This window comes from Rhododendron vialii, chromosome 1a (assembly GCF_030253575.1).
Source record: "Rhododendron vialii isolate Sample 1 chromosome 1a, ASM3025357v1".
NCBI lineage: Eukaryota > Viridiplantae > Streptophyta > Magnoliopsida > Ericales > Ericaceae > Rhododendron > Rhododendron vialii.
Genome location: NC_080557.1, coordinates 40,267,257 through 40,281,748, shown reverse-complemented (window position 1 = coordinate 40,281,748; position 14,492 = coordinate 40,267,257). Strand labels below are relative to the sequence as shown.

Here is a 14,492-nt window from a genome sequence, read left to right as displayed (position 1 = left end):
TGCATTTTTAGACCCCATCATCAGATGATAAAAACGACACTGTTGGTGTCACGGCACCACCTGCCGTGTTTGGAGCGCGGCAGAATCACCCAATCCCTTTAAATAGACTCCTCGCTAAGAAACGATGGGATTTGACAACTGCCGTTACTCGTTTGTCCCACCCAATCCTTGGGTCCGTGCAACTTGAAGGACAATACCTATATAACTTTTGATAACTCGATAATCAGTTCAATGTGCCTAGTATTTTGGAGAACCAATTTTTCCATCCACTAGGGAGGCGGAGAGGGAACAATTAAAGTTGAGATAAAGTACAACATGAACTGACTAAACACATAAATTGGTAGACAACAAATGAGAGTCGAACTTTAGACCACAATTTTCAAGGGTCCTAAGTATCTCCAACCCATCTCTAAAAGCCTAAAATAGAGAATGGATGTGACATATTGAAGTGAGATTTTGTAATTTATTCTCACTTTTTGCACTTTATTAGAGAATCTAAGAGGGACCAATCGTATTTGGAGAAGACCATATTCCTATTTTGGAGACAAAATCTCTAACAAGTACGATGAGTCCCTCTTAGATTCTCTCATAAAGTGCAAAAAGTGAGAATAAATTATAAAATTTTCCTTCAATATGTTACATCCATTATCTATTATGGACTTTTAAAGATGGATTGAAGATGCTCTAATTGGCATCACTGCTCAAAATTTGGGCTTTGTAGTACCTAAAATACTGAATTGTAAGAAGTTCACCCTTTCCCGTAGCAGTGAAAGAGTACGCCCAGTATAATGTATTGGGTGCTCTAAAAGTTTCTAACGCAAGGGTTATGAGAAATTTTTCAGTGTCAAGCGGGTACCACGTGGTGTTCGTTTGGTGCATTCAGACCGTTCATTTCAGTTTTGGATGGTTTGGATTTGGAGAGAGAGAAATGAGAGAGAGTGTTTCAATTTGGGCCGTCCAATACACTTTTTGACGGCTCGGATGTGCCCGCTCGGGCACCACGTTAGCCAGGTGACGTGATACCCACCCGACACTGAAAAATTTCTCCAAAGGTTGTACCTTGTGGTCAATGCCTAAAATTTAGAGGTTTGCTTATTACTAAAGTTTCAGATTTGAAACTTCAAGTGTTATTAACTCATTTGGGTTCAATTCATACATATGGAGCTTTGCTCCAACCTCAATTGGGCTTCCCACAAGTAGGCAGTGGAATTGAGCCCGTAGAATTAATCGAGATGAACGTAAGTTGATCCGGACACGTAACTTATCCATATATAGTATTCCTTGGCTGCTCAAGCTAAGTACTAAAAATGGTTGCATTTGTACTATGTGTAAGGTACAAGACTTTTATGCACTAGAGTTTTGGCACAAACAAAAATAGTGTTGGTATTATCATTTTTCATTAATTTAACTTTTCCGAATACCTGGTAGGATTGTTTGCACTTTACTAAACCAATTTTCATCTCTCCTCATTTGTTTGGAAACTCATGAAATAGCGTCGTGTTGAGAGACTAAGAAACGAAGCTTTAAAGAGCTTTGCGTGTGTTGTTTGTTCTTGGCATCTTGCTGCAGGAGGGATACCGGATTAAGAATACCAGTTTTGCGTGGTTCTAGTTGGATCCCCGATTCCCCACGGGGATCTCCTTTCCCCGTTTGGGGAGGGGATGGAGGGTAAAAATAATTCCCCGGTGGGGATCGGGGAGGGGATGGGGATGGATTTGGATTCGGGGATCGGGGACGGGGATAGTGGTATCCACCCCCTACCCGCCCCATTGCCAACCCTAACTGTGACAACTGTTTAGTGAGTAGTGACCAATGTTCTAAATATTGTACCGGCCAGGGTCCCGATTTTTCTACTGGTACGGTACATACCAGTATCGGTCAGATATTGGGTACCGTTTCAGATTTACTGCAACTACAATATATATAATAATTATATATAATCATAATTCAAAAAAATCTCTCATATTATGCAATTCATCATAAAATATTTATATGTTTGCATCTTATCCTACATTGTCTAGTTACAAAAAAAATTTCCATCTTAAATGACTTTGCACACTAGTGGACTTGTAAATGAGGACCCAAGGAGAGGCCTCGCACGCTCAGGAAAATAGGCCGTGATCGAAGGCAATTTGAAAAATTGATTTGTGTGGTGAAAGTTTTTCACACAAATAATCCGAGCCGTTCATTAAATGTAAAACATTTTTTCAAGGGCCTCCGCAAAAAATCAGCTCAATCCAACACCTATAAGTGCTCGATTCAATCATCTAACTTTTCATTATCAAAATCAGCTCAATCCGATACTCATAGGTGCTCGATTCAATCATTTAACTTTTCATTCGAATTTCAAGATAATGAAAAGTTAGATGATTGAATCAAGCACTTATAGGTGTTGGATTGAGCTGATTTTTTGCGGAGGCCCTTGAAAAAATGTTTTACATTTAATGAACGGCTTGGATTATTTGTGTGGGATCCGTAGTGGGCCCCACACAAAATCTGTGCACTTTTGCTGTGTGTGTGACATTTCTGATTACCTTAACTCGTCTATATCAAAATCCGTGCATGTAAATCAATGCACACAGACTTCGCCTAAATAGATAGGAGTAGGGTTTTTACATGAAGGGCCACAATGCAAGGCAAACTCAAGTTTATTTCCCGCAATCTCCAGTTTTCAGAAGGTGAAATTTTGATAAAGAAAACTTCGAACGAGATGTTTGGGTTCTGAAACCATGAACTAATAGAAAAGACACACTGATATACTCTAAGGGCTCGATTGGATGCGGTATTAGGTTTGGAGGTATTATATAAGAAGGGGGGATTAGATAGTAGGGGGTATTGGTTAATAAGGGATGGCCCGCATTGATGTGATATTTATGGAGGGGGGATTAAATAGTGATTGGTTTGGATGGAGTATTAGAAAGGGGGGATAAAATAGTACGTGGTTTGGATGTAGGATAAAAAGGGGTATTAGGAAGGGTGGATAATGTAAAAAGCTGTCAAATGACTTTTTTACCCTTGTGCAGTCTCATACTTAATTATGTATTACGTTATATGTATAATTACAAATATAATTAATCTTTCAAACTTTAATCCATAATATATATTTTTACTAAAAAATTTAATAATTTAATAATATTATAAAATAAAAAGTCAGTTTTAATTTGATAAAAATCGTTTTTTGCAAATAAAAATTCTGTTTATTTTTTTTGTTGCAAAAATACATTGTTTGGTAGTTGAAAAAGTGTGCAACAATTTTGTTAGGTGAATTTGCATGTGGCCAACATATTTTTTTGGTGAAAATGTGCCTAACTAATATAATAAGAATTATATAAAATAAATAAAATATTTACATTTCGTTTTTAAGTGCTTTATTATATTTATGAGAAATATTTTTATACTTGATGAAATTTTAAAATGTTAAAATACGTACCGATTATTTGGATAAAATAAAATAAGTTTTCTTTAAAATGTTTGAACTGGTTATTTGTTGAAAATGTTGAATAAAAATAGTTAATAATGTTTAAAGTACGAAATTTTTTCTTTTTTTTAAAATGTGTAATAGAACCGAAATTTTATGCATTTTTTAAAAAACCAAAATTTATAAAAATGAATGGGGAGTAGATGGTGGTTGGAAACATGTGGGTGTTAGTTGAATTCATGTGAGTAGTAGGTTCAACAAATTAATTATATCAAAGTTTCTATAAATAGCACTCATTTTCCATATCTCATCTCACATCTCATATTCATTTCCTAATTTCGTAAATTTATTTTCTTCATCATTTCAATGGCACGCCGGGCTTGGAGCGAGGAGGAGGAGGATGCATTGTTAACAAACCTTACGAGCCTTGTAGATCAGGGGGTTTGGCGAACCGACAACGGAGGGTTTCGCCCTTCCTACTTGGGAGTTCTTAAAAATGAGATGCGAGTTTCTTTCCCTCAAGCAGGTATAAACGAAATTCATATTGAAGGAAGGATCAAGAAATGGAAGAGTGATTATCGTATACTAGACGCTATGCTTAGGCGTCCTGGGTTCGGGTGGAATCCAAATGAAAACAAGCTAGTGGTGGCAAATGAAATTTGGAATGAATTTGTCCAAGTAAGTACTTTTCAATGTTTTTTCAATTTTGTATAAAGTATTGGTCTGTAAATTTTGTTAATGTTTTCCTAACTTTTATATGTAGGATCAACGACATCTGAGACATTTACGAGACAGGCAATTTCCCCATTTTAATCGATGGGCCTATTGCTTTGTTTCCGAGGAGAACTAGAAGTTCGAAGTTTAAGGCGGCCATTGGAAGAATAAATTGAAGTTATGATAATAAATGTGTTGACGAATAAATCAATGGGCTTCCTAATTTGTTTTATGTATGGATGTGAGAGGGTGTACTTCTGTTGGGGCTCTGTATTGTACTATTGTTTTGCAGTGAAATTTTGAACCATCAAATAATTTATATCTTTCATACGTTAGTTATGAGAACAAAATATCCAAAAAACAATATGCCAACGTGATTGATGAAATAAAACATACAACTTACGAAATTTTTACAACTTATACAGTGTTCCCAACCTAATTCGTCCAAATTCTTGAAATAAAACTTACAACTTTACTCCGAATTGAACAGATGTGCCAATAAAATACAACTTACGAAACCTAACAAAAAAATTACAACAAAGTATGTTGTTAGACTAGGTTGGTATTGAACTTCCAAAGCACTTGTGGATGTCGAAGCACCGTCGTTTGATTGATGTTTGGTTCGGGCCAACTCCATGTCTTGAATTAGCCGGTATCTTTCCTCATGAAATGCTAACAATGCTTCTTCCGCTTCATCTAATGTGTTGTACCTTTTCTTCAAGTTTCCCGCGTATCCATTGACTTGTAGTTCCGCGGTCGTCCAACTTGTATATATACCCGGTTTACGACCAATGAAAACCACCCAAAACTTATCTTTGTCTTGACTTCTCATTGCAAATCTAGTTGGATACAACAATAACTATATTTATTGTCAAACAATATGTAGAGTATGCTTACAAATAAATATGGCTCAGATATATTCGACCGGCATTGTGCACTACTTGGCTACAAATTATGTTGCCGAACGGTGATTGAACTGTTGGCCCTCATAACTTGTCCCGCCAAGATAAGTGACTCACCTCAAATTGTCTCGTTTTATATCATCATGGCCAACATATAAGTTACAAATTGACAACAAAACAGCCTAAAAACAGCATCTGGTATTGAAAAATACATTGTTTGAGTTCACAAACTGCAGGTTTTCATGCACTGTCCAAAAACTACAGTGTCCCAAAAATGCTACTGCAGGAACCACAACTGGAACACAGGCAGCCACATGCTGCAGCAGCAAGAGTTTGGACACAGCAAACAACCACAAAAAACTGTAGAAACAGCCAGCAGTCAAAGGCTCGTTTAGATGTTTCACTGTGAATAGGTGGCTCAGAAAAGTTTCGTCATAGCCATATGTTAAAAACCAGCCCACGAAAACAATGCAGAACAGAAACCTGAAAACTGGATTGGCATGCTCAACACTTAAACACAACATCCCACACTCCATACTGGCCAGCATTACCTATGCCAAAGCATGACAATACACAGGCCCCACATTCACACACCAGCAGTCTCAAAATCAGTCTCAAAAACAGCTGACATACCAAAAATAACAGTCTCAAATACCAAAACAGAAACTGAACAGAAACTCAACTACAGAATACAGTACCCAGACACACCATACAGAAACAGAACTGGAGAACCAGATCCTATGAAGCACGGATACTCCAAAACTAGTCACGTACGAGTATCGGATACGCGAGGGATACGGATACACGTCTGATAAGCACCCGAGAATGTAATGTAGGGTGCGCTAGTATCTAGTTTTAGTCAAATTTAATTACTTTTTAGTTATTATTAACGTGTTTGCTCGTATAGTGCTTTGGTTATGTTTTGTAGATAAATCGCCAAATAAAGGAATCTTTGAGGCCTAAGGCATGTCAAGGTGGAAACAGCCCGAGCAGAAGTTGTTTCGCCCGAGCAGAAGTTGTTTCGCCCGAGCAGAAGTTGTTTCGCCTGAGCAGAACCAGAGATGCCCAAGGCAGAAGCTGATTCGCCCGAGCAAAACAAGACTCGCCCGAGCAAAACAAGACAGCCAAGGCAGAGGCAGGCAGCCAAGCGCCGAGTTAATGACCTCGGCATCGATGGGGTGCTTATCAGCGCCCGATACGGCCCGATACGTATCGGATACGGCAAATAAGTATCCTGCATTTAAATTAAATATTTTTTATTTCGGATACGTTTCGGATACGCGAGGGATACGTGGGGGATACGGCAGGATACGTTTAGGATACGGCGGGGGTTAAAATGAAATTTTTAAAAGAATCATAGAATGTTCAATGTTCCGTATCGTGTCGTATCCGTATCCCGTATCCATGCTTCATAGACCAGATCAGAACCTCAACAGAACATTCAGCTCCTGAAGTGGACAGATCAGAAATCGTAGTGGGCTCAGAAAATTAGTACGAAACACACGAGGGTACGCATGGCTGCAACCAAAGTTGCCCCGCCAAGGCACTACCTTCATTTATATTGTTATTTTTCATCATTGCCCTATTCAGAACCACTTAGAATATAGAACAGCTAATTGGACACAGCAGATACAGCTTGCTTAAAACTGGACAGAGCAGAAAATTGAACACACACACACACACTCTTTGCCGCACACATTGCACCTGACACAAACACACACTACACCCCCTCCAAACTGCAGTACCAGAACTTAACCAAACTGCAGAAGCAAAACAGAACAAAACTTCAGAACTACACCAGTACATATATAATGTCAACTGTAGAAACCATTCAACTCCTCAAGTGGACAAATCAGAAATCGTAGTAGGCTCAGGAAGCATGAGACCATAGCCTTCTCTTATGTCATTTGGCTCAGAACTTATTCATCATAGCCATTTAGTTTACAACCTCATGCCAAAACTGCAAACAGAAACAGTCTAGCAAACAGAAACAAAACCCTTGCCAAAACTGTAACCTTTAGGGCCTGTTTGGAAGCAGAATTGTGAAGGGGGATTATGATATCCCCCCTCCTACATGACTAAGTAACCTGCAAAAACAGCCCACAAACTGCCCATTGAACTAGCAACACAGTTGCCCACAGAATTGAAATCAACTGCACAGAAAAGTGGAAGGAACAGGTCACAAAACAACTTTTCATCATAACCACCAACAGAAATTAACATAAAACCATGGCCTTGGCTCAGAACAATGTCATCATACCCACCAGTGATGCTAAAGAAATTGTGCAAGTGCAGTTAAGTGATTGAAACATGTCCAAACACCACAGCAAACACGTATTGGACACGGGGACACGGCGGGGACACGCCCAAATACGTATTGGACATGCGATGTGGCGTATCCAATAATAATTATTTGCTTTTATAGGGGACACGTTGAGGACACTGCAATTTGGACACACCATTGGACACAGCTGAAAACTGGGGTGATAGGGCTCAGATCATGTATTTTTATTCACAAGGGTATGCATGGCTGCAACAAAAAGTTGCCCCGCCAAAGCACTACATTCATTTACATTCTAATTTTGTCATCATTGCCCTATTAGGGGTACCAAAACTGCACAAAATTGCTTCCCACAGTTGAGAACAGAAAGAATATGGCCAAAACATAACCTGCTATAAAACAGAACCTCCCACACAGACAGAGACCAAACTCAACCATTGCCATTGCCACACACAGAGACCATAAATGCACCTGCTACACATAAATGCACCTGCTACACACACACACAATCCCCCTGCACCTGCTACACACACACACACACATTGCACCTGCTACACACACACACAACATCCCCTCCCATACTGCATAACCTGAACTTAACAATACAGCAGAACCGGAACCAGAACCAGAACCAGAACCAGAACCAGAACAGAACATAACTAAACTAAACCAGAACAGAACATAATGTGAAGTGCAGAAACCTTTCAACTCGTCAAGTGGACAGATCAGAAATCGTAATGGGCTCAGTAAATTATTACGAAACGCAAGAGGGTACGCATGGCTGCAACCAAAAGTTGCCCCGCCATGCCACAACCTTCAGTTATATTGTCATTTTTTCATCATTGCCCTATGAAGAACCACTTACAATAGAAGAACAAACTGGAAGACAACACAGATACAGCTTGCTTAAAACTGGACAGAGCAGAAAACTGGACACACACACACTCTCTCTCTGCACATGCTACACACACACACACATTGCACCTGCTACACACACACACACACACACACACACAACACCCCCTCCCATACTGCAGAACCACAACATAAGAAATAGCTGCACCAGAACAGAACAAAACTGCAGTATCCAAAAACTACAAAACTGCATGCCATTCTGATGAACAGGAAAGAGCAGTACTAATGTCCAGCCTTCAAAACTGCAGAATTAAGCTATAACAATCCATATACAACAAGCAACAAACCAGAAAGTGCAGAACATTAAACTGCAGAACATCAAACTGCTGTAAACAGAAAACAGCCCAGATTCAATTGTGATATCCCCCTTCTAGTCCGTGGGCCTGGCTATATGGCGTCGTTTGGGAAGTCAGTAACAGGTGGCTCAGCAAAATTTCGTCATAGCCATTTACTTATCAGGATTGATTCAGAGGCACATAGAAGTATCATCATAGGCCAAATGACCCAGTTCTATGCCATTACAAACACCACTGCAGAAACCAAAAGAAACTGAACAGAACATAGACACCAAACACGTATTGGACATGGGGACACGCCCAAATACGTATTCGACACGCTACGTGGTATTTTAATTCATAATAATTATTTATTTATAGGGGACACATGGGGGACACGCCGAGGACACTGCATTTTGGAGACAGCATTGGACAAAGCTGAAAACTGGACTGGTAGGGCTCAGATCATGTATTTTTATTCACAAGGGTATGCATGACTGCAACAAAAAGTTGGCCCGCCAAGGCACTACATTAATTTAAATTCTAATTTTGTCATCATTGCCCTATTAGGGGTACCAAAACTGCACAAAATTGCTTCCCACAGTTGAGAACAGAAACAATATGGCCAAAACTGAACCTGCTACTGAACAGAACCATCACATTTTCGTACACCTCATGTTCTATGCAATTACAATAAGCACTATAGAAACCAACAGTTCAAAATTCCTTCATTGCCATTTACTTAACTGCATTGATTCATGCACTGCATTGGAGTTATGACAGGGCTCAGATCATATATTTGTTATCACAAGGGTAGTCATGGCTGCAACATTTGTTACCCCGCCAATGTTTCTACGTTAATCACAACTAATGTATTTTGTCATCATTGCCCTATTAATGGATTGATTCATCATTGCCATGGATCATCAGTTTAGGTAGGATTTTTATGACAGTTGAACTGCACCTAATCACACAGACACACACACTCTGCACATGCTCCACAAAGCTACCAGTAAGTGGACAGCGGCTCAGAAAAATTTCATCATAGCCTTCAATGGGCTCCGACAATATAATTCCATCATTAGGGAACTCAATGGCTGCAACTACCGTTACCCCGCCACGGTATCTACCTTAAATAAGAATTAATCGCTTCATCATTGCCCTAGTAAGACTCACTTTAGTTGCAAACAACCTGTCATGCAAACAAACTTCATATTACAATCCCCAAATATTAACAAAATGTATGCATCAAATGTACAAAATTGCCAAGTTTAAGATCAAAGTGCATTAGTTCATATATATACTTCATAATACATTCCCAAATATTAGCAAAAACTATGCATCCACATGTACCATATTACATTACAAAAGGCAGCAAATGTTCATTAGGGATTAACAAAAGGCTTCCTAATTATGCCACTACAAAAAAAGTGGGTAAAGTACCATTCTTGCTTATAATGGTACTTTAGCCACTTCAAAAAGGCATTCATTCCTCAATGCCACTAGATGGGACCATACACTTCACCGGCAAGGATGGCCTCCACAAAAGCTTGCCTCTCCTCGGGCTTAGTCCCATAGAAGTCATCCACCCTCTCTTCCGCTTGCACGATTACTGCACTTAGCTTGAACTTCTCTGTCAAGGTGATATCAAGCTTCGATAACTCATCTTTCACCATCGTGCGTCGGGCGGATAACTCTTTGTCATAGCCAAACGAATTGGCCATCTTCTCCATATAGGTACTACTTGACTTGAAGAAATTGTCCATGCTCGCATGGATGGACAACTCTGCATCACCCATTCTTGTCCTCTTTCTCTTGTTTGGGACTCCAGCATTGGCCGCCGGCATTGACCCATGGGGAGTGGACGTGGGGAGTGACGAATGAGGTGTGGGAGTTACGGGAGTTGTAGGAGTTACGGGAGTTGTAGGAGTATTGGGGAGATGTTGATCGTAGTTATCGAATAGGGCATCGTAAAAGTCAGTAGAGTTGTGTGGCTCCACACTTTCATTGGGAATATCCGGCCGCGCCATTTCGTCATAATCTTCGGCGGCTGCCCCCGTAGCCCTATCCTTGCCAAATATGGTTTGCCAATCTTCAAAGTACGGGAAAGACTTCCCATACAAGCCTTGGGCCTTTTTAGGATAGGCCTACACAACCATTTAAAAATTTACTACGAATTCTCATGCCTTAATATTCAATTTAAAGCATTGGAATTCAAGATGGGGACTTACCTTTTCATACGCATCCCATACAACTTGGTCCACGTCGATGCGTTTGTTGACCGCATCCCACCCGTAACCACTTAGGTTTGTAATGTCTACAATTCTAGCCCATACGCATTTCCAATACCTCACCTTAGAGTCAATGTGGGGGTTTGCCTTAAGGTTGCAACCCGGGAGCACTTTCTCTAACTCCTTCTCCAAATGGGTGAAGTAACCCGTTTTGAAGCCATTATCGGCCTTCCACTTCTGTGCTGCTTCATTGAGCATGCACTTCATTAGTGCATCCTCCTCCCTTTTCCTCCAAGTCCTACGTTTTTGCTTTGTAGGCCTTTCCACTTCCACTACTTCCACATCGTTAGTAGCCATAGCTGCAAATGCATTTAAAAGTGGCCAACAATTGTAATAGTACGACCTTAAACATTACGTTATGAAAAATACCGGCAAATTCAATAGTACGTTACAAGTTGTTCACAAATATAAGTTTCGAACAAGTTCGAATTATTAGAATTACAATGTTGTACACCACAAAACGAAAATATAATCAAGGAAGGATGCCCTCCACTTGTCCCCCACCATTGGCTAACCAATGGTTATACATGGCCGCCGCTAGAGCATCCCTCCCCGCAGTCCACTCATTGGAACTCTCAACGTTAACAATGTTATCATCAACAGGGACATCGTTCACATGTGCTTGTTCCCACGCAGTGTACTCGTGTTCAATGGGATCGTTCGGCATCTCTCTCTTAATTAGGTTATGAAGCAGACAACATGCTGACACGATACGACATTGAGTCCTTATAGGGTAATACGAGGGAGATCTCAAAATTGCAAACCGCATCTTGAGAACCCCGAAGCTTCTCTCAATGACATTCCTAGCGGCAGAGTGTTTCATGTTGAAGAACTCCTCTTTGCTTATTGGCATGTGACCTTGCCTCCAAATGTTAATGTGATATCGCTGTCCACGGTATGGTGCTAAAAAACCGTTGCCATTGGTGTAGCCGGCATCAACAAGGTAATATTGTCCTGTAACGAATGGAAGACAACACATTGATGGGTGGATAACTTTAATGGAGTCAAAGTAAACTACAACTTAGGATATGAAACATACCACGGGGAACTCTAAGACCGTGGGGTCTTTCCATGGCATTTCCAAGGATTCTAGAGTCTGTGGCCGATCCTTCCCAACCAGACAATACATAGACAAATTTAAGGTCCCGGGTACAAACACCTAAGACATTAGTAGCAATATCACCCTTCCTCGACCTATATCGTGGCCTATCCGCGGCCGGGGGATTTACTGGCACGTACGTCCCATCCAAGGCCCCAAGACAATTCTAACAAAAGTGGACAAGAGTATTAACGTAAGTGAATATGTGGAAGTAAAAGAGGAAAGCTTGACAATGGATGACATATGAACAATTCAAAAGGACTATACCTGAAACCAATTCCACCTATTGTCTTCGTAGTTAGCAGGTACAAGGTTGGGCGTCTCTAGGAGCATTCGGTGAAGGCGCAAGACAGCTTGGAGTACAGCATTGAAATGCCTACTTATTGTCTCAGTAGACCTATAGAATTCAAATTTTGTACGCCTCTGCTTCGTATGGTGACCGAGGACCCACAAGAATATTGCTACCCTCTCCTCGAGACATACGTTGCGTGAGTCGGTTAACCCAACACCTCGGACTAAACAACACAATCTCATAAAAGTTTGTCTATTCACCCTCAACTGTTCATGGCAGTCCGCGTCACTACCCCTTACAAGCCTATTGATGTTGTTTACGTGCGTCTGGTAAAAGTCTGGATTCGGAGACAACTCCGGACGACGAGGGCGAAACGTGGACGTGATGAACAAGTACAAACGAAAAACACCAATGACAGCGTTCATAAAGGCCTGTAATGCCATCAATCCCTCTTGCTCTTCTCTTTTCCTTTTTTGTTTCCTATTTAATCTTGCCATTCTACAAAAACCTTACAAGATTTAGGGTTTTTTATGAAAACCTAATCTTTAAATCTTAACTAACAATGATGAACCCTAACTATTCATAAAAAATCAAATCCATATCATTAGGGTTTGGGTTTTTAGGTAAGGTTTCATATTATTCACCAATAATGAACACAATTCAATGGATATATACACATATACAAATTCCAAACTCATACTCATCTACTTACTTTGTTTTAATTTAAACTTCATACTCATCATATGTTTTATCGTACCTATTTACCATTATCCTACACCAGACCTCTTTTGCCATATTTTAGATGACAAAAAAATCATCAAACTGTGTTCTCCAACCCAACTTTATGGGTTACGACATATTATTCACCAACAAAACAATCCACAACAACAAATCCATGGATTTTCGTCCATAGAACCCACAAAACCACAAAACCAAAACGAACACTTAATCAATTAAGAGATTGGTGGGTATTTATAATATTAATGTAGTGTTGTGCAATTCATTCCATATAAGAAAAATATACAGCAATAATTTTTATATATCCTTGTGGTGGGAGAACATGCATCGAAGGAGCTACACACCTATCATAATTTATTATTTTCCTTTCTTGCCTTTGTCTAGAAGAAGGAATCAATATAATGTGAAGCCACGACTTTGAAATACCCAAATTCGCCATATTCTTTTTTTCAGTCATATTTAAGAATAGTCAGAAAGTGTTGGTGGATTTACTAATTTCTCTTTCATAATATATATTGTAATTCCACAAAATCCGTCGGCCACATATATAAATGTTCATATACAATCCAGAGCCATTTGACTTGTGCGAGTCCAACGTAAATCGTTTAAGATACATACATAAATCGAATACTTCAATCTGGGCATATTTATAGCCGTATATATCATTTTTAACTTTTCAATACTTTTTAACATGTCTATAAACAAGCGAATGTAAAAACAAATTTATGAACAGACAATATCACGCCCATAGCTTCGGACCATCCTACATCGGACAGCTTCGAACAGTTCAAACCCACATAACCCACAAACCAAATCGAACCCAAACTCTGCCGGAATAAAAAATGGCCTCCAAATCGAACCTAAAAAACAACAGAACCAGTTCAAAATAGAAGACTCCTGTTCATACCTGAGTGAATCCAACTGAAATCGACCAAAGCACCAAATCGCCACAAAACTCTTCCAGCCTTTCTTCTCGTTCCAACAACCACAGACCAAGAAGAGTAGAGACAGAGAAATGGTACCTGGAGTCCACACCCACAAAACCCACAGATCAAATCGAACAAATACACTGCTGGAATGATAAATCAACACAAAATCGAACACAGAAATGCACAAAAACAGTAACAAATCGAAGAATGTTGTTCATACCTGGAGTGAATCGAACTAAATCGACCAAAAGCACCAAATCGCCAGAAACCTCTTCGAGGCCTTTTCTCTTTTCGAACAAGAAGAGACCGACAAGAGTGCGGCAGAAATGATGCGTGGGGATGGGTAAGGGGGATTAGAAGGGGTAAGATGGTCCGAATGATGGGGGGATTAGGGCGGATTCGAGATGGCTTGCTCAAACCCTAGCTATCTCCAAGCCCCCCTCAGGCTGTATTGGGAGGGATTACCGAAGGACTGTGTAAAGATATCCACCCTGGTATTCAGCTTCCCAAACCACGCCATATACGTGGCCCCACGTATTAGGAGGGGGGATATCATAATCCCCCTTCACAATTCTGCTTCCAAACAGGCCCTGATGTACATAAATATCAAAGAATATACTATTTGGTTTATGTATTCG

At 40.0% G+C, this 14,492-nt stretch overlaps 2 protein-coding genes across 2 annotated transcripts; one reads left to right on the top strand and one right to left on the bottom strand.

Moving 5' to 3' along the window:
- The first annotated feature begins 2,969 nt into the window (after positions 1-2,969).
- On the top strand, positions 2,970-4,457 carry LOC131324486 (uncharacterized). The gene is made up of 2 exons (XM_058356466.1): positions 2,970-4,096; positions 4,182-4,457. Exons 1-2 carry the CDS (start codon positions 3,785-3,787, stop codon positions 4,266-4,268), a joined length of 399 nt encoding a protein of 132 aa, XP_058212449.1. The 5' UTR covers positions 2,970-3,784; the 3' UTR covers positions 4,269-4,457.
- A 6,654-nt stretch (positions 4,458-11,111) lies between these two features.
- On the bottom strand, positions 11,112-14,064 carry LOC131324888 (protein ALP1-like). Its single transcript, XM_058357078.1, has 4 exons — positions 13,833-14,064; positions 12,163-12,685; positions 11,836-12,061; positions 11,112-11,750 (listed from the first exon to the last, which is right to left on the bottom strand). The coding sequence occupies exons 2-4, from the start codon at positions 12,682-12,684 to the stop codon at positions 11,269-11,271; spliced, it is 1,230 nt and encodes a 409-aa protein (XP_058213061.1). The 5' UTR covers position 12,685; positions 13,833-14,064; the 3' UTR covers positions 11,112-11,268.
- Positions 14,065-14,492: the final 428 nt, after the last annotated feature.

Coding starts and splice junctions, on each gene's coding strand:
- LOC131324486 (XM_058356466.1), top strand. CDS start 3,785: ATGGCACGCCGGGCTTGGAGCGAGGAGGAGGAGGATGCATTGTTAACA. Junction 4,097..4,181: donor TTTGGAATGAATTTGTCCAA/GTAAGTACTTTT, acceptor TTTTATATGTAG/GATCAACGACATCTGAGACA.
- LOC131324888 (XM_058357078.1), bottom strand. CDS start 12,684: ATGGCAAGATTAAATAGGAAACAAAAAAGGAAAAGAGAAGAGCAAGAG. Junction 12,062..12,162: donor ATAGGTGGAATTGGTTTCAG/GTATAGTCCTTT, acceptor CACTTTTGTTAG/AATTGTCTTGGGGCCTTGGA. Junction 11,751..11,835: donor CGGTCTTAGAGTTCCCCGTG/GTATGTTTCATA, acceptor CATTCGTTACAG/GACAATATTACCTTGTTGAT.